The sequence below is a fragment of the Python bivittatus genome, unplaced genomic scaffold, assembly GCF_059951505.1.
Source record: "Python bivittatus isolate LINGU-HERP-01145 unplaced genomic scaffold, Pbiv_v1 ctg000020_np1212, whole genome shotgun sequence".
NCBI lineage: Eukaryota > Metazoa > Chordata > Lepidosauria > Squamata > Pythonidae > Python > Python bivittatus.
The window spans coordinates 125808952-125827853 of NW_028277030.1; the positions used below are offsets into that span (position 1 = coordinate 125808952).

General features: G+C 38.3%; 1 protein-coding gene across 15 annotated transcripts in view; it reads right to left on the bottom strand.

Annotated features, from left to right (window-relative positions):
- The window catches only part of NRXN1 (neurexin 1), a 986667-nt gene extending 968084 nt beyond the window's left edge, over positions 1-18583 (bottom strand). For 6 of the 15 annotated variants that reach the window (XM_088149249.1, XM_088149226.1, XM_088149194.1 and 3 more), the window contains exons 1-2: positions 18375-18582; positions 9993-11673 (exon numbers count right to left, since the gene is read on the bottom strand). In XM_088149249.1, coding sequence (XP_088005375.1) covers positions 9993-10728 — 736 coding nt within the window. In that variant the 5' untranslated portion in view covers positions 10729-11673; positions 18375-18582. Of the gene's footprint in view, positions 1-9992; positions 11674-18374 lie in introns of all 15 variants that reach the window. The other 9 variants (XM_088149210.1, XM_088149217.1, XM_088149185.1 and 6 more) reach the window with 4 other exon arrangements.
- Between the last annotated feature and the right edge of the window lie 319 nt (positions 18584-18902).

The window sequence follows — 18902 nt, forward strand, 5'->3', positions numbered from 1 at the left end:
GACCAAAAAAATAAAATAAAACAAGAATGAACTTAGCAGAGAATTTCAGAGTTGCTAGAAAGACAAGAAGCAGCATTACAGTGATAACTGTAAAGACACTGAAGATGGAAACAGACATGGAAAAACAAGGAAAATCTTCCTAAAGATCTCTGAACTCATAAGGAAGTTCCAGCTTCAAACCAGTGGACAGATAGTAACTGATTCAAAAAGACCAAATGAGTTTGGGTGCACACTTGCCTTTACATTTCAATTAGTAAGCAATAGTCTTTGGGTTAATGTTCCTGCATATGCCCCACCCAATTCTATGGATTTTTTTCTAAGACAGATTCTGTGATGAGTTTTGCTTTTTACAGTTTTTCCCTCACAGCAATCATATGAAGTAAGTCACCAATACTCATATATAAAAAATAAAGAACTGAAAAGAAAATAGATTAACCCAGTAAGGAGTACATGCCTGTGTTGTTTTAGATAGCATTGTTAGTTCATGTTGTGGTGAAATAATAATTCTAGGGTTATTTGTGTAGATTCTTTAGATTAATTTCAGTGATTTAACTGATTTATTGGATGGATGGATGGATGGATGGATGGATGGATGGATGGATGGATGGATGGTTAGATAGACAGATAGATTGTTCAACAGATTCATCAGTCTGGAAGATGAGTTGAAGATTCCTTTTAGGATTCAAAACATACAAGAAGAAACAGAAAACATCAAATAAATTATCTTACAGTATATAGCTATAGTGATGCACAGAGTCATATTCAGAAGCCCCATTCCTCATTATCATAAATATTATGAAACTATTTCAGTGGCCTCTGACATTTCACCAGGTACTGATCACATATCATAACTCAAAACTCCTCAAAAATTACTGCCTAAAAAGGAATACAATTAAAATAATTAAAAATACTGGTCTGTTTTTACATATAGGAGAGCTTCCTATTGTGAGTAGAAATAAACTAGCATAAAAATGTAAAGTAATACTGCTACTGGCTGATAGACAAGGCAGACAGTACCCACTCCTGATCTAGTGGTTCATTTCTATGCAGGATACATAGAAAGAGTCTAGTCCTTCTGGTGTCCTGCAGAATTGCTGATAGTGCTTTAACATCTTAATTGCTTCTGTACTGGCTATGGAGGAAGGATTTCATTTCATTTCAAAATTCATTCCAAATTTCATTTCCCATGCCAGTAAAGAAGTTCATTGTTGAAGCATATTTTGAGGATGTGTGAGCAGCTTGTTTGCATATGAAGTAATCTATGCCAGTTGTTACCTCCCTTGTTTATGATTTCTCTAATATTTCTAATCACTCTGGGTGAACAAGAATTCCATTCATGTAAATGCTCTCCAGGGAGTGACTAGGCTGGCATCGAAGAATGGACAGTCTTGTCCCTCCTTCATGAGTCCTTGACATCTATGCTGGCCAAGTAGGAAATAATTTTTACAAAGTTATTACAGAAGCAGATTGGTCAGTGAAAATATTGTCAATGAGAAAGCCTTGGTATACTTCAAAGGGCCCTGTGTTTATTTGGAACAGTTTAAACGTAACGTTTTCATAGACAGAAACATCAATATTACATAATTTAGGTGATAAGGCTGATTCTCCAACACTCCCATTTGTGTTCACAGCTGAAGTGGATTATGGACAGTGTGCTAAAGATATTGTTTCTTAAGCTTTAATAATTTATGAATGACCGTCAAATAATCATTGTTCTTCCCGGTAATGTTCATAAAAAGTTATGAGTCCAAGATTTACTAAAATACTTCCTTTGCTTTTCATTCCTGGCAGCTTTTTCATCTTCAGTAACCTTTCTTTGCACTTGGTTTCAAATTCAACATCCAGAGAGAGTGTGGCTTCAAATCCTATTCTAAAATTACAGCATTATTAATATTCTTTTCTTTCCCAAGTCTGAGATGTTTGAAATTTGCACTGTAAACTGAATAACTTATTATCTTTGGTTGGCTTAGCATCAGAACCATTTGGCTTTTATTACTATATAAATGCAATCTGGGGGGGAAATGTAATAGGCATGACTCTGAGCAGCATTCCAGCCAATCTGCCAGCCAGCCATATCCTCATTCAGGGGAAAATATATATATATTTTGTACATTTGCATAACTCTGGGTTCACCTAACCATCTCTCCTTGCTTTTCAGTGACAGTTTCAACTTCTTGCTTGCTATCAGGAAACACCTGGAATGCAAGCGGGGATGCTACTGTTTCAGCCCGCCATGCCCTTTTCTGGCATGTTACGGGTAGAAGGAGCACTAAGACACTCCATTCCATTCCTGACCATTTCTTTTCTTTTTCCAGGTGATGGCAACAAGTTGTATGTTGGGTGGTCTTTTGGTATGTTTGTTTTGCCTTTTAAGATTTAGATTTCTTTAAAATAATCTAAATTATCATTCTGACTTATACTCACTTCACAGTGACTGTTTTAGTTCAGCTTTTGTAGTCGCTCTCCATCATAGCTTTTTTGTTGGAGGGAGTGAATAATATAAAAACATCAACTCAGGTATATCAAAATTTTAAGAAACGATCACTCAGCTGTAGGGCACATTGTTTAGATGACATTTGTACATATATATTTGTTTCTATGTAAATGGTTTGTAGGCCACTTCAATCAGACCATCCCTGGGTATGATACAATTCCCTAAATCCATAACTTAGATTAAAAACAAACAAAAATAAATACATCATGAACAAAATAATCAGTAATCAAACTGAGAACATAAAACACAATTCACTATATGTAACATGAGATTTGAATTAAAAAAAAAAACTCACTGTAGAGATAATTGACCCTGACATCTGTTACAGAATCTGAGAAAACAGTGTTAGGGAGGATTTATTGGTCACTCCCCATATATAATAGGGGGTTAAACTGAGCAATGGTTTAACACAAAATTAGTTAGCTCTCCTTTGTATTGAAAGAAATACTAGATACTGAACCCTATAAATGTTATGTGTCATCTATCTGTATGAGCAAAGGCATTTGATGGCAATTATAAAGTTAATTATATTTTAAAACAGAACTTTATATGGTGGATGATAAGTATATGTAGAAACTATTGCTGAAAAATATCACTTCACCAAAATGTGTATAGGAGGAGGAGGAGGAGGGGAAGAGGAAGAGGAAGAAGCAAAATTATAATGGATATTGTTTTCTGGCTTCATGTTACAGGAAAGAATAAATTACTACTGTGAGTGAGAAACATCAGGTTGGAGGTTTGAGCTGTCTCACTTATGTTAATTTAGAAATTACATAGGTATTTTTTTCTTAATTTAATCAAATATGACCCTTAAGATTATAAATAAAACAAATCAGTTTTACTATTTTATTATCTAGAAACTACCACTGCAGTATGTTCTGGTCATTAAAATGCTCAAAGGGAGTGCCACTAACTAACTTGGGAATAATATTATAAAACTTTTGCTTTGATGAACAGTGTAATTGTTTTAAACATGGATTGGCTTGCTTTTAACTCTTTTTACTTTTTACATCCTTCAAAGGCCCATCATTGCCTCATTAAAAGGAACAAGATTTTTAAAGGATGATTTTTAATACTAGCAAGACAGTACTATCAGGGATTATGAACTATTTCCTGTTTAAACAGAAAACATCCGAACAGTGATCAAGTTGTCTTTCATGGAAATAAAAGAGTTTTCCATCTCAATTTCAACATTTTGCAGCATTACCATCATATGACTATTTGTTTTCTTTTTCAGCTTTCATAAAAACATTCTAGGATTTAAAAATTAAAATTATCTGCTCTGATTTACTATGTTTATATTTCTGTGAAAAATATTGTTTATCTGAAATCATTATCGACGTTATAATGCTGATAGCTTTGCTGCTGCTGTATTGAGAGTTGAACCACTTGCTATCAATATACTTGTTTTCCAAGATTAATCTAATCTTCTTTTAAACTATCAGCCATTGGCCCAGTGTCTGGCAAGAAAAGATCTCAGTGAATTAAGGGGATATGTGAAGAATGACTTCTTTTTTATATCTGTTCTGAAATCTTGCCAAATTGTTTCACTGGATTTGGATGAATCCAAATGCTGGTATTGTGAGAAAGAGAAAGGGGATATTCTATCTGTCGATTGCCATATTTACCTGAAAGGAAGACTGTCCTGAATTTAAGGCAACCCGTCAGAAATAAATAAATACATACATGCATGCATGCATACATACATACATACATACATAAATAGATTGGGCAATAAGCAAAGGGGGGAAAAACCCAGAAAGAATCCTAGATTCTGTACCTTGTCATCCTAGGATTGCCCAGTACAACTGAAACCAGTCCCAGAGTTTTTTCCCACCTGTAATGGTATGTGGAAATGATCTTGGGAGACAGGGGGGAAGAGATGCTGCCTAGGGAGTGATCAGATAAGAGGGAGAGTAGCTCACAGCTGCATAATGGACAGAGAAAGAAACTTAGAAAGGAACCTCCCTAATTTATTGGGCTGTAAAAGAGACGGTGGGAGATTTGTACTTTTAGACTTGCAAGACGGATGTCAGCCTTTCCAAGTAGACCACACAGGAAACATGACCAAATGAGCTAATTCTACTTTATTGTAAGGCTACAATAACATAATCTTGCAAGTCTGAAAGTACAAATCTCCTGCTGTCTCTTTTACAGCCTGTGAAGTTAGGGAAGTTCCTTTCTGAGTTTCTTTCTCTTTACATGCAGCTGTGAGCTACCCTCCCTCTTATCTAATCATTCCCTAGGCAGCGTCTCTTTCCTTGTTTCTCAACGTCATTGAGACCACCCCATATTAATATGCCACCCCATATAAATGTATGCATGTGCTATGGCATGTATACATGTGCATGTGGATATGTATCTGCCAGAAGTCACACTTCACAAAACAGCATGGTCAAGACAATCTCCCTCAGATTAACTGAATTAATACCTGCTATTAATAGTAAAAATAAAATAAAATATTCCATATATCAACCATTCTGTATTTCACATGCAAGCTCTTCACATACAAGTGTTCAAACATTCTGTTGCCTTTCTTCTGTTTGCAGAAACAGCAAAAAAGAAGAAAAGGTCAATTAACTGATCCAGGAAGGGAAAGACAAAGGAAGTATAGAACAAAGTAGATGAAGATGAGGCAATAAGAAGAGGTAATAGACAGAGAAATGAAGAAAATAGAGAAAAGCTTTATAGTTAGACATTACAAAAAGAGTTAAATTTACCAGGCATACAGTCCCACCCAAGCAGCTACTAATCTTCAGCTTCACTTTCAGCTGTGCATCAGCAATCTCTTTAATCATTTGCATTTCATTTTCAACAACTTTTTCTATTCTCATTAGTGAATGCAAGACCACTATCCAATTCACAGGCATTTATCTTCTCATAAACATCTGTTCCATATCATGACAATAACAAAATATGTCATGTCATAGTGCAAACCTCACTCTTTTGCACTAGCGTTCCAATATCAAACACAAGTACATAAGTCAGAGGATTTGCATCACAATGTAAGTTTCATCATTGCTTCCCCTGCCATGCCTTGTGGAAACCTATCTTTTTAGCAGCTACCTGCAATATATAACTCTTGTACATAATTCTATAAATCTGTTTTTTGCCCTTTTTTTAATAAAGCAAAAAGCTCTATAAAGTGTTGCCCTTCCTCATATGGCTTTCCAATTTCCTAAATGTTTTGCTTATCCTTTTTTGGTGCTTTTCTGCATATCTTATTTATTTTTTTACAAGATATGACAGCATGAAATATATGCTGTATTCATGATATGATGACTCCATAGATTTATATGAATCATTTTTTTTTAACCCTAATTATCTCTAGCATGGAATTCATCTCTTTCACAGCTAACACATGTTTGATCAACATTCTCACTGTGTCATTTACTCTAACCCTAATATACTTTTCATAACTATCTTTATTATGCTTCTCATGTAGAACAGGATAATGGTTTATATTATCTTCATAATGCCTTCTACAGAGTGATCCACAATAACTATTGGGTAGCAATAAAGTAATACTACTGAATAGTAGTTAAATAGTTAGGAATTTCAGCTGTCAGAAACTAGTCCCTGATTAAAATTAGTCATGCTCACTAGTTGGTTTCTATTCATTCCTTTACTAATGTAATATGGAGCAGTTTGTATTGCTGCTGAATCTAGAGGCTGAAGCCAATATTTGCATTGCCAGAAATATTGTTATCTTATTAAAAATGAGTGATTCTGATGGTTCATTTCGTTAGCAATCTTTTGATACTTTATGTCAGGGAAATGCTTCATATATTAAGTGTTTGAAAATGCAAGAATATTATGAGTTTTCCATGTTATCCTTCAGTACAGTTAATTGAGAAATCCATTAATTAAAACTGGAATTGAAGATGTGGTTAGGCAACAGGATATGTCAGTTATTCAGACATCTTTATTTTTCTCTTGGATTCCCCCCCCCCCCAATTCAAGGCATGTGATAGAAAATTATGTCTATTATCTGACAAGCTGTAAATTGCAGAAGTTTATAGCACTCTAGTTCCAAGCCATGCTTGCTATGGTCCTTCAAAGCAGATGAACTAAAATGTTATGAATATAGAGATATTTGCAGCATGCCCGTTTCCTATTCTGCAGAAAGGTTTTTAATCTGACTAGCTAAACAGAACAGGCTGTCAGGATAATATAGCTTGAAATATTATTTATACTGAACCATGAATTGCATACTACTGTATATAATAGTTATAATAAAGACAAAATTCTCTCCAAAATTCTCACTCCTGGTGACCATTAGCTTTATATCCATGTAGCTTTCTGGCAACAATATGAAAATGGTTTGTCATTGCCTGCTTCTGCTATTTTTTTTAACTTTCCAGTTTAACTTCTGCCTAAGGTTTTCTTATTCTTCCATATAATTACTAAGCAGGACCAATACTCTATTTAGCTTTTTCAAGATCAGCAAAAGTTGGCTAGGTGTTGCTGATCTTGATTATGATTAATTATAATTTAATTATAACTGCAAATAGAGTGGTTTGTTATATTAATATAAAGTAGCTATTTGCAATGATGTCTGGAAATATAAAACAGTGCTTTGCAAAAGACATATTGATTTTACAGATATCATGATCTGAAATTCAATACTGAATGACAATGCTAATGATAATGTCCTTTCCTAATCTTTTATCATGTCAGTTTAGTTGGTGCTTTTAAATTATGCTTGGTTCTGTACATTCAAATATATACATATTTGTAGGGAATAATTGCTACTGAAATCAGTAGGACTTTGCTCTGAGTAAACATGCATAGATTTGGAGAGTCCCTTGTCTTCTTTTAAATTATTGTTATAACCAAAGCTTTAAAACTAATAACTTTAATCTGGACTCTAATTATAGTCACCTGCCTTACAGTGTTGTTCTAAGTATTACAGAAGCAGCATATATGAACAACAGAAAACTGTAAATCAGATATAAATATCATCATAATTATCATTATTTATTGATATTATACTGAAGAACAACCATGGAATACAATATAACTAGTGATTCTACATGTAACTATCTTTTTATTCTTAAAATAAGTATTTAAAACAGGATTGGATTTTTAAAAAATCACTGGTGATTTGAAAATATTTAAGGAATGAAAGCTTGTTAACTATTATTTTACCCATAATAATAGTTACGTGATATGTAGTACTAATAAAGTGCAATGAATTTTAACAGCCAGAGAGACAAAATACTATGTTCTAATTAACTTTTATGCATGCACAATGGTACCAAAAATACTTTAAGTACCTATAAATAATGCATTATAAGGATGATGAACAACTCTTCACCAATCATATAAAATGCACCACTATGCAATGGATACCATATATCAGCTTCTAGACCTCTGGAGAGAATCCACTGAAGGTTTTCAGGTCTACCACTTCAAAAGACACTACAAAAATTAAAATACTGTAGCCAATAGCTGTTCTGATTCCTCAGCTTAATGAATGTAACAAGTTGTATATAATATGTTTCATTCCTATACATACAGAGTAATTCAAATTTTGTATTAATTGATAAACAGACCAATGTGTTGCTGATATGCAGTTTAACTTTCTGGAAATTGTTTTCAGTAAGAAATAGGAAGGAAGGGAGAGTAATAGTCCTCCATAATTAAATGAGGAAGTCTGTCTGTCTGTCTGTCTGTCTGTCTGTCTGTCTGTCTATCTATCTATCTATCTATCTATCTATCTATCTATCTATCTATCTATGTAACATTATAGTTACACAACGATGAATTTTCCTCTGTGAACAGCCTAAGGTACTTTTACACTTAAGATAAAGCATCCTTGCAATTAGAGAATGTAAATACTATATAAGTCTGCAATTTTATGCGCACTTACCTGTAAGTTCAATTCAAAGCCACAGAAATTGCTTCTGGGCAGATTTAAGCACTATGGGACTATACATTTAATTATGGGAGAAAAATAATTTTTTACCCTAGTAAAACTGTTGCTGATTTCTAAAATGGTTTAGGAGTTTAACATGCATCCAGCATCAACTGAAATAAATAACTGGAAGGGAGATGTCGTAGTTTTATGTTTCAAATGTAGAGATGTATCTTTCCCAGTTTTCTTAAGATCTAAGAATATTGCCTAAACGTTACTTGTGGTAGCTTTCATGGTAGTATCAGAATTAATCTCTCAGTTACTCTCTCAATTAATCTCTCAATTATCAGTATGAATTACATCAATAATCTGCATATTGAACTAGAAAAACCTAAATTAATGCAAAAAATCCTTTAAAGTCTCACCCCATCTTAAAACTAAACATTTGACAACAAGACGAATTCAAAGGCATTTCCTCATGAACCAGTATAATACATAGGCTACAGAATTTATTAATTTTGGTCAATGACCAGCTTAAAAAACAGCCAGTAAAATACAACATATGAGATATCACAATTTCAAGAGCAATTGAATACACAGTAAAACAGACTGAGTGGTTTTTTTGACTAATGGTAGAAAGATGGTAGATCAGATGAAGTTTTATCAGATAAAGAGCCAATAAATTAAACAAAAATGTTGGGTGACTGTGCCTACGTTCTGGACAAAGGAGACAGGAAGTTTACATAAAAACATACCCCACAAATATTTGTTCCATATCCAGTAAAATTAGATTAAAGTAATAAAGGCAAATTACTAAGTGATTACTAAATGAAGCCACTAAATTACCTATTCTGGATCTATTTTAAACAATGAATCCTTTCCATTTCTCCTTTGGCAATATTATTTACTTTTATTTGTGTAAGGATATAAAATATACATTATTTTCCCTCATACAGTATTATTTGTATTAGCTCTGAGGGCATTCCATGTCTTAAAAATGCAATAAAATATGTTATGCACATTTGCTAATCTAGCCCTATATAGGAGAAATATTGAATTTCTCCATTATTCTCATATGAAAAATAAATCCAATCAACTCTCTTCCCATGCATTCAGACAATAATAAGGCTTGCAGCAACCAAATCCACACACTTGTTAAACATAAGTACTTGAATTTAGAATAATTTAATTCCGTTTTGTCCCATTATTGGGACTGCTCAGGTTAAATTGTAATACCTCAAGTGACCTGGTTGATAGATCAATTTGCCAGCCCATTTCCTGCAAACTAAGTTATCCTTTCCTTGAGTGGGGTAGGGAATACACCCACCTATACACAATTCAGCTTTCCAATTCTCTATCCTTTTCTTTGCATTCCTTACCATTCTACAAAATTCTGATCCTCAGCCTAATTTTCAACTTGATCTTCACAGTGCAAAAAATATGTTCATGACATAGTTCAAAGAGATGGAAGAACAGGGGTCAGAATATTTAACAAAAGATTCAAATGTGAGATGGATGAGGGGAAAGCATAGCTGCAAGATTCACTCCTACAGAGGAAAAGCCATGCAGTCTCCATCTCTTGACCTCCCCTTTCATTGAGGGGGAGGCTGACTGGGAAAGGGCAGAAAAGATTCTTACCTTCACTGCAATCCTTCCCACGGAAACCGGTATGGGAGCAGTCACACACCGCCTGATTGTTGAGCACAGAGCATACACCACCATTGAGGCAAACATCGCTAGCACATAGGTGGCTCTGTTCATCATCCAGACGTACTTCTTGACTCTCCACAGGCGAAGACTGTGTATAATTGACTCTTACATCTGTTATCCATCCTTTGAAGGGCTCCCTATCCTTCACTGAGGACAGTGTTACTTTTAGGGTAGGTGAACGCAACTCTGGAGGTAACCCTCCTAGAAAGAGACCACTGAAGACCGTCATGTCCCGCCGCTTAGATTTCACTTCCACCCATTTAGCCTCAGTCTGATCAATTAGCAGTGTTGTATTCTTAAAATTGCGGCGAATGACCACGGTGTGCCACAAGTTGTCATTGACAGCCATGTCAGAGAGCAAGATGGCAGGCTCTGCACAGAAGATGGAGAAACTTAGCTGGAGCCGTCCACCTTGTGTCAGAATTAACTCCAAGAAGTCGCAGAAGCCCTCATCATCAAAGTAAAGGACCAGGCCACTGGAACTGCGGGTTTTCATGTTAAAGCTCATTTCGCTCTCACAGCAGGCATTCCATTTGGGGAAGCGAGTCCACTGGCCTTCTGCTCCTGGGAACTCCAAGCCACTGCCAAGCTCAGCCCAACATCCCAGGAGCAGTGCCATCCAGAGTAGGAGGCAGCCTCCACGCCTAAGGAGCACAGGCCCCATTCTTGGTGGGGTGGGGTGGGGGAGAGGGGGAAGAGGAGGGGGGAGTGGTGGTGGGGGCGTTGAAGCAGACAGGGTAAAATCTTTCCAATAACCACTCACAACAGATATTTAATTCTTGCTTTCTGGGTTCTGGGGGGAAATAATGTGGCTGCCTTCCCCAGTAGGAGAGGCTCAGGCTTCTCACCCAAGATGCAAATTTGTTCTTTTTCAAATAATAATAATATCAGCAACAACAACAACAACAACAGGAAGGAAGGAAGGAAGGAAGGAAGGAAGGAAGGAAGGAAGGAAGGAAGGAAGGAAGGAAGGAAGGAAGGATTAAGCACCAGCAAATGTGCAATTTTATTTGAATTGTAAAAAGTGTTTATAAAATAAAAGGCACTGATAAAAAGTTATTCAGTCATCTGCTTCTCAAAGTGAAGACTGAGTGAGTCAGCAAATATTTTAGTATTAAAAATCCATGTTGACAAGATGAAAAGAAGTTGGGGATGGGTGGAAAATACACAAATGTAGGAGGGTCCATAAACCACCCAGAAGATCTTCTCAAAAGATCCACAAATCCAGCAAGATTGAATCAATATCCCAGCATACATGGAGAAGTCATTATCCAAGTGTATGCAGAAGTCATCTTATCCAATAGCTGTATTTCCCAGGAATTTTATCACCTTCACTGCAAGCAATTTACCGATTACAATCCTCTCTTTCCAAAGTTGATTCTTTCATCAGACCATGGACTGCCTGCCATGTAATAAACCAGGAGACTGCCTATTTCCCAGTGGGGCTGAAATCCAGAAGCTGTCATGTAGCTTAGAAGCTACTTGCTATGCAGAGCCTCACAGCTGCTCCTATTTTGTTTTCCTTCTGAAAGCCAAAACTAAAAAGATCCCGGTGCTTGATTGTTGGAGGATTTTGCACCATGATTTTTTAAATTTGTTTTACAAAAACCTGCAAAAATTTAAAAGACAACAAAATTACATTCAAAACCTTGAATACTGCATGCCTGAAAAATAAAGAACTAAAAGTAACAACACTTATAAATATAACCAGAGGCAAATTGAGGGTCTCCTGCTGCAACAGAACCACCTACTTAATATCCTGTGCTGAAAAAGTTTCTTGTGACACAGCCTGCTACACACGATTTGTAGCAATAAATTTTCATGCAAAAAAGTCATGGGAAATGCCTCATTAAACACAAAGTTATGATACAAAGGGATATCAGATGTTTATTGCCATTTTGGGTATCCTCAAGAAAATTCATGGTAAAAAAGTATATATCTGCCTGATATATCCTCTGTTTAATGATGTTTCATGCAATAAACATGTTTCTAATATCATATAAAGTAGATGAAATCACAGTAGGAGCAAAGTGCCATTGAATTCAGTGGTATGGCTGTTTGTTTTTTGTTTTTTGTTTTCCTCCCTGGAAGAAATATAGCTATTGATATATCTCTCTGTATATTTTTTCTTACTTTAATAAATTTAAAATTTGGAAAATTGATTCATTTTAATTGCTTATATAATAGAGGCCAAAATTCGACTAATCTCTGTTATCATTCTTCTAGAATAAAGAACTGTATATGATCTCATGATATCACATTAAACATAATTTGTGTGTAGCTATATGTGCATGTTTCTGTCTAATTCAAATTCAATCAGTTGGCATATTTTAAAATACATCCTCCCCTTCCACCTCAAATACTCCCAGCTAAATCTGACATTTGTGGATAATGCATATTTACTGGTATCTTTTCAGTCATAGCAATATCTCTGTACCAGTATTGCACTGCAGCTACAGCTGTCACCTAGCAAAACTAATTGACATGCAACAGCAAATTAAAAAAAAAAAACAAACCCTCAAGGTAGTAGCAATACCAGAGCGCAACCATCTCTAGACTATGCCTAAGCTATCAAACGTCATACCCTACTTTCATCCGTCTCAAGTGCAACCACCTCTTGCTATCTATGATTTGGATAGTTTTGCAACTAGAAATATTTCAGCACTAGGCCATTACAGCACAACACTGAGAATTGGGGGGGGGGGACCCACTTTATATTGTTTACTTCTTGGTGCAGGCAGCCTACTGTGACTGTTGGTGCAGTTAATATTTCAAAAAACTCTGGGAGAAAAAAAAAGATAGTTTAATAAATACAATCAATTAATGGCAATTTTTACAACTTAATACCCTATCACTTCCAAACAGAATTTGCATGTCAGCACTGTGGCTTCCCACAGTCTGAGACAGAAGTCTTTCCCAAAAACTGAATCTAGGACTTCTTGTTATAGGTGTGATGCTATTTGGCAAGAGCTGACTAAATCAAGAGGGAAAGATGCATCATTTTGGAACTGATAAGACTTTGTATTTTAGGGGACACAAAGGATAATCCTCATTGTGGCTTGAAATCAAAATGTTACAAGAAAAGTACAAAAATTAAGGGAAGAAATCAAAGTTTGGGATACCTTTTACCAAGTATTTATTTAATTTTATGGATATACATAAAAGTCATAGACCACCACAAGTGGTAGCCAAATATCCAAAGGGGTGGTAAAATAGATTTAAAATATTTTTTCTTAGGATGCAAATCTCAACTATATTTAGGAATTAAGTTAATACTATTCAGTGTTTTAAAGAAAAAAATAGATTTTACAAGAACCTGTTCCTTAGCTCTACTATTTCCTATTGCTGGATATTCTACAGTGTTGGCTGTATTTGTTTATACTCCATTAACCATTTCCCACTTATTAAAAATGACAAGTTTTCTTTTGGTTTTGAGAAAAATACAAATAGTCAGACAATATACCAGTTGAAAAATAGACTTCAATGTGGGAAATGACAGCCTTCAAAAAAAAAAAAAAATAGATCATAGATTTGTCAGCATGTGCTAGAAAGGCAACTTGTAAGGTTTCAATTCCAGAATTTGGGGGAGGGAGAGCAATCTGAACTCTTTACAATTAAACTCTTAGCACCAACTGATAACACAATGTTAAGAAGGAAAAAAATCACACACTCAAAAACTGGTGTATGTATCTGTGTGTGCAAGAGAGTGAGAGAGAGAGAAACAAGGAATGAATAGGGAAGAATGGAAATAAAATTGGGTGAATTAGGTAAAATAGGTAAAGGAATGGCTAAGTCTCAGTTACTGTACAGGGCCACTTATGTGGTTCTGCAGAATCTGTTTCCACGCAGACTGTTTGAGATCAGCCACACACAATATATGAAGGGAGAAAAATGATTTTTAAAGGATTATTCTATGAAAGGATCATTCTATGTTTTCCTTTAAGACACTCGTGTTAGTCGCTGTAATGAGCCTCTGCTCTCCGCCTGGTCTTATCAGCAAGGCAGCGGCCACTGTCAGCAGCAACGGAGAGCAGCAGCAAGCAGCAAAAAGCCTCACTTCACCTCCTGAGGGGCAGCCAACCCCAGCCTGGTTGCGTGCAGAAAGAGGAGCCCTGCCGACTGGGCGCCAAGGGCCCCCGCGGCCCTCCCTCTCTCCCAGCGGCGGCCCAGCAGCCAGAAGGGTGGAGACCTGCGGGGGGGGGGGCAGGGGTGCGAAACTGATGACACCGCATCGAGCCCCCGCTCGCTCCCCTGCCCCCGGTCCCCGCCGCCACGCTTCCTCACGCGCCCACCGGCAGCTGCCCGGCTGCTCCTCTGGCGAGGCAGTGATCGCGCCGGAGAGCCGGGCGCCCCGTGCTTTCCAAAGCTCGCCGCTGCCGTTGCTGCGGCTGCTTCGCTAGAGAGTGACCGGGAATGAGTGAACGCTCGGGCGCCGTCGGCCAGTTCCCACCCCCACCCCCGTTTCCCGACTGATGTGCTGAAGCTCAGGGAAGGGGGGAGGGAGCAATCGAAAGGGTGTGTGGGTGTGAGTGTGCTGGAGAACGAGCGCCGGGACGTGTGACGGAAAGTATTACAGGACGGCGGTGTTAACGAATGTGTGGGAGAGTTGTGCAAAAAACGGGCGAATTCATTATCTACGTGCGGGCGAGAAAGGAAGGGGTGGAGTGGGACTGAAGCATCACAGAAACTTAAATATTCGCTGAGGAACGCCGAGTGTCTCCCAAGCACGGCGCTCTCTCACCCAACTGGCAGGAGCTCTCCAAGGTCCCAGACAGAGCTGCTCTCCGGTTTCCTAGCCTCGCTTCCTAAAATCTCGGATAACGCGCGGAATTAAAGGCAATGAGGAGACCTTCGCACGCAAAACCTGTCCTCGGCTGCTGAACGGGGATGTGCTCCGTACAGATGCCAAGCAAGAATTGAACTTGGGATTTTCCTGCATGCAAAACTCAGTGCTGTACCACAGAGTTCCCCCCACACAAACACATAAAAGGGTCCCAAGAGAATATATCTTGCTTTGTCTTTATGAAGCCGGATCCATTTGGCCGTCTAGCCGTCTAGTGTCTCATCTGACAAGCAGTGGAGAGCTTTTTCCGGCTTTGCAGCCAGAGATGGTTTTAACTGGAGGTGCCCAGAATTAAAGCAAAATTTTCCTGCCTGAAAATTCTATGCTCTTCCATTAAGGGGAAAAAAAAAAAATGTTTAAAGAGAGGAGGGGAATTAATGAGTAAATAAAAGACCCAAAAGACAAATTGATTATTGTATGTGAGAACTCAGAAAAGGATTATATGGATAAAATAGAATAGATTTTCTGGAGAATACTAAACAAAGGAGATTAATATGTGCATGCATGAGATATTTATTGCCTGAGCATGTGTTTAGTAGAGGTGTGTGTAGAGATAAAAGATAAAAGTTAACTTTGTATGAAAGAGAATTGAAAGAAAAGCTTAATTTGTATACATATGTATATGACAGAAGATTAGACAAAGAAGGTAGAATATGTATGCATGGATGTATTTTGTATGACAGTGTAAGTAGTGGGAAAGGAATACTTTTTAATGGTAAAAATCAGTAAATTGTGCAGAATAGACAGCTATTAGCAAAGCAGGGAGAATTATCCTCCATCTACAGTGATGGTGTGGCAGTGAGAATGAGCATTGCACAAGGAATGTCAAGGTGTTTCAGATAAGAGTTGGTGGATGTGCAAAAAAGGGAAGAACAGAAAGAATTACTGTGGGTGTGTGATCCTAATCATGGTGTCCCAGGAAAAGTCATGATGGTGGAGTATGAATTAAAAGAAATGGACATCCGTGGGTGTTGCTATTAAGATTGTGGAGACTGGGATGAGCATGCATAAAGAAGGGGTGGGAGAACTGGAGGGAAAGGCAACTGTGTATGTGTGTTAGAGAAATATGGTATTGCAAATGTTGCATAATGTCAGTGTATCTTAATTAAGTGTGTAACTCATTATAGCAGATGTCATGATGGGGTGAATAAAGACCAAAATAGAGGTTTGGGTAGTTATTGTGCCTGAGAATGAGAAACAGATTGGCAGCAGTTTATGAGCAGAGGAGTGGATTCACTGTATGAGAAAGATTTGTGTGTGTGTGTGTGTAAGAGAACTGGCTGAATGCAAAAAAGTAACACAGAACCTGTGCAGCTGAAGAAAGTGACATTGTCTGAGGCAAAAGGGAGAATAATCCCTTAACAGGTTGGAGAAAGTTCCCAGAGTTACAGCCATCTAGCTCAGGGTTCTGCTGAGACTTTGTGTCTCTCCACATATTGCAGATCTATTGAGAATATCAGAAATTAGGGGTGGATGGGAGTTGTGTGCCCAAAACAAAATAGAAAATGGAATTAATGCTTAAATTTAATTCAATTAATCCATTAATTAAATGGGATTAATAAAGGACTCTCCTCTGGGATTTGTGTGGTTATTAGTTAATTTGCATCATAAAACTATGGTTATGATTTCTAAAGGAAGGGGCCATCTTCAGGGATGGGGTCTGTGACTGTTGTTGGTTCATGGCAATTGCTTATTAGGAGAGAAAGTGGCCAGTTAAGCTGCTCTCCAAAAGTGGGAAGCTCTGCATGGCTATACGTGTTTGCCTGTTCAGTGCACATGCACATACACATATATGCAAGTCAGGAATGAATAGCATAATGGTTCCTACAAATGTCAGCTGAGAGAGCTGCTGAACTAAGGGGATCCCTTTTTAATATTTTTCTTGCATGAAATTGATGACAGCACCTTTCTGCTCTCTCTGTGCTGCCCACCTTTCTTATGCCTATATAAACACCACAACAGCAGCAAAATAATACTAGTAATAACAGCCATTTGCAAATTTATTATGGCTGATACAATGATAAACAGTGAATGTCTAGTGGTTTGCAAAGCAAGTGTAGCAGATAGATTGTGGAAGATGGACTGCTAATTTAACATGCATGACTTAAATGGTCTCTCAGACTTTTTGTTTAAAAAGCCTATTGTCCTTTTTGCCTAATTAATAGATGAGAATACCTATTTCAAAACACATCAATGAATTCAATACCCCTACCTTAAAGTACATTGCTGTTATTTTTATTAAAAAAGCATTTTAGTCGTAAGTTCCTCAACTTGGATATTAAATAAGGCTAGAGAAACAGAGATGAAGGAAAGGATAATCAAACAAGGCAGAGCATTAAGGCAATAAATAAATCCAACAATAAATCCTTAATAGCAGGTCATTTTGGCATCTACAGCCTTACCAGCATCCTGCTGTTTTAAGTATCAGAAGGATTTTCTCTGGATGCAGGAAGGACCTGGGGAGTGCACAAATTACAAGCTGAAATAAAAAGGGGCTGGGAAGGGGGAGGAACCCCCCACACCCTTTACAAAAATACCCTCTGCTGCAACCAAGAGAGAAATGCCCTCATCAAAAACAAATACTTTTCATACATTCATTTGCATCTATTTAATGCTCTTTCCTCCATTCTTCATATATTCCAATCTAATTATTTTTAGAATTGACTCCTTTCTTTAGCTGTTAGGCAAACAGGATTTCTTTCCATTTCTTTTCTTTTCTTTTCTTTTCTTTTCTTTTTTCTTTCTTTCTTTCTTTCTTTCTTTCTTTCTTTCTTTCTTTCTTTGCTTGCTTGCTTATTTTGGGTTTATTCTGCTACATAAGGAAGCTGCAGGTTATACCTCAATTTATTTTGGCACACACACACACGCACACACACACACGGATCCTAAAACGAGGCAGAAGCTGGGATTAAGGCAGTTTCTTCTAACATGTCAGATAAGCAAAGGGGAGCAGAAGAGAACGCCCCTTCCTCTCTCTATTTAATGGATCCCAATTAAAACGTCCCGAAATATAAATCTGCACCCCAACCATACCTCCACTTTTCCAGCCCTCCCTTTGCTTATCTGCTACATCTTTTACCAATGGAGGGAGGGGGAGGGAGGGAGAGGGAGGGAGGGAAGGTGAGGGGAAAATCAATAAGATTGATTCTTAGCCCCCCCCCCCCCCCAACTCGGCGCACCCGAGTCTCTAAAACGCCAGGCAAGAATTTTTTCCTTTCTCCCCCAAATTACTAAATCACTACAAGCAGGCTTTAACTTCCTAACCGCGGCAGCGCCGCCGCCGCCGCCACCTCCTCGCGCCGCTTCGCAACCGTCTCCCTCTCCCAGCCCTGCATGCAGAAGCCGTCTCCAGCCCCTTGCGCAGCCTTGACAGTCCAGAATCCCTGCTAAACGGGCATTTTCCGCTCCCTTCCCAGCAACAGCACGGACGGACACCTGTCCCTCTCCCCAAACCCAGCTCTGTTTACCTGCGCGGATTATCCTCCTCGCTTGTAAGGCGTTGGTCCGAGAGCATTTCCCCGTCGGGTTCTTTGAATAAGGCAGTTCGGGGGAGCAGGAGCAGGAGCAGGAGCAGGAGGGGGGGAAGAAAGCAAGAGCCGTCCCTCGCCTTTTCAGCAGCGTCAGGCTACGGCTTCTATCTATCTCCGAGAGTAAGGGAGGAGAGCCGAGAGAAAGGAGGGCTAGCGGAGACCCACGTGACATCTCCTTGCTGTCTGTCTGCCGGAGGAGGGAGGAGCTGTTTTCTCTGCAGCGTCGTGGACAGGAACCTCTCCCTGCACGGCGGCCTCCATCCCTCCATCGCGTCCCTTCGGAAGCAGAGAGAGCAGCGGGACTGGCGCGGGATGAAAACGAAAAATAAAATCATCGCATCCCTTTCCCGACCCCCTCCCAGCCAACCCCGGCGTTTGCTGTCTCAGGGCTGACGTGATTCTTCTCCCACAGGCCCCTTCCCCAAGCCCCTCCGGCCGGGGTCGGACTAGCGCTGCAGGTAGCGA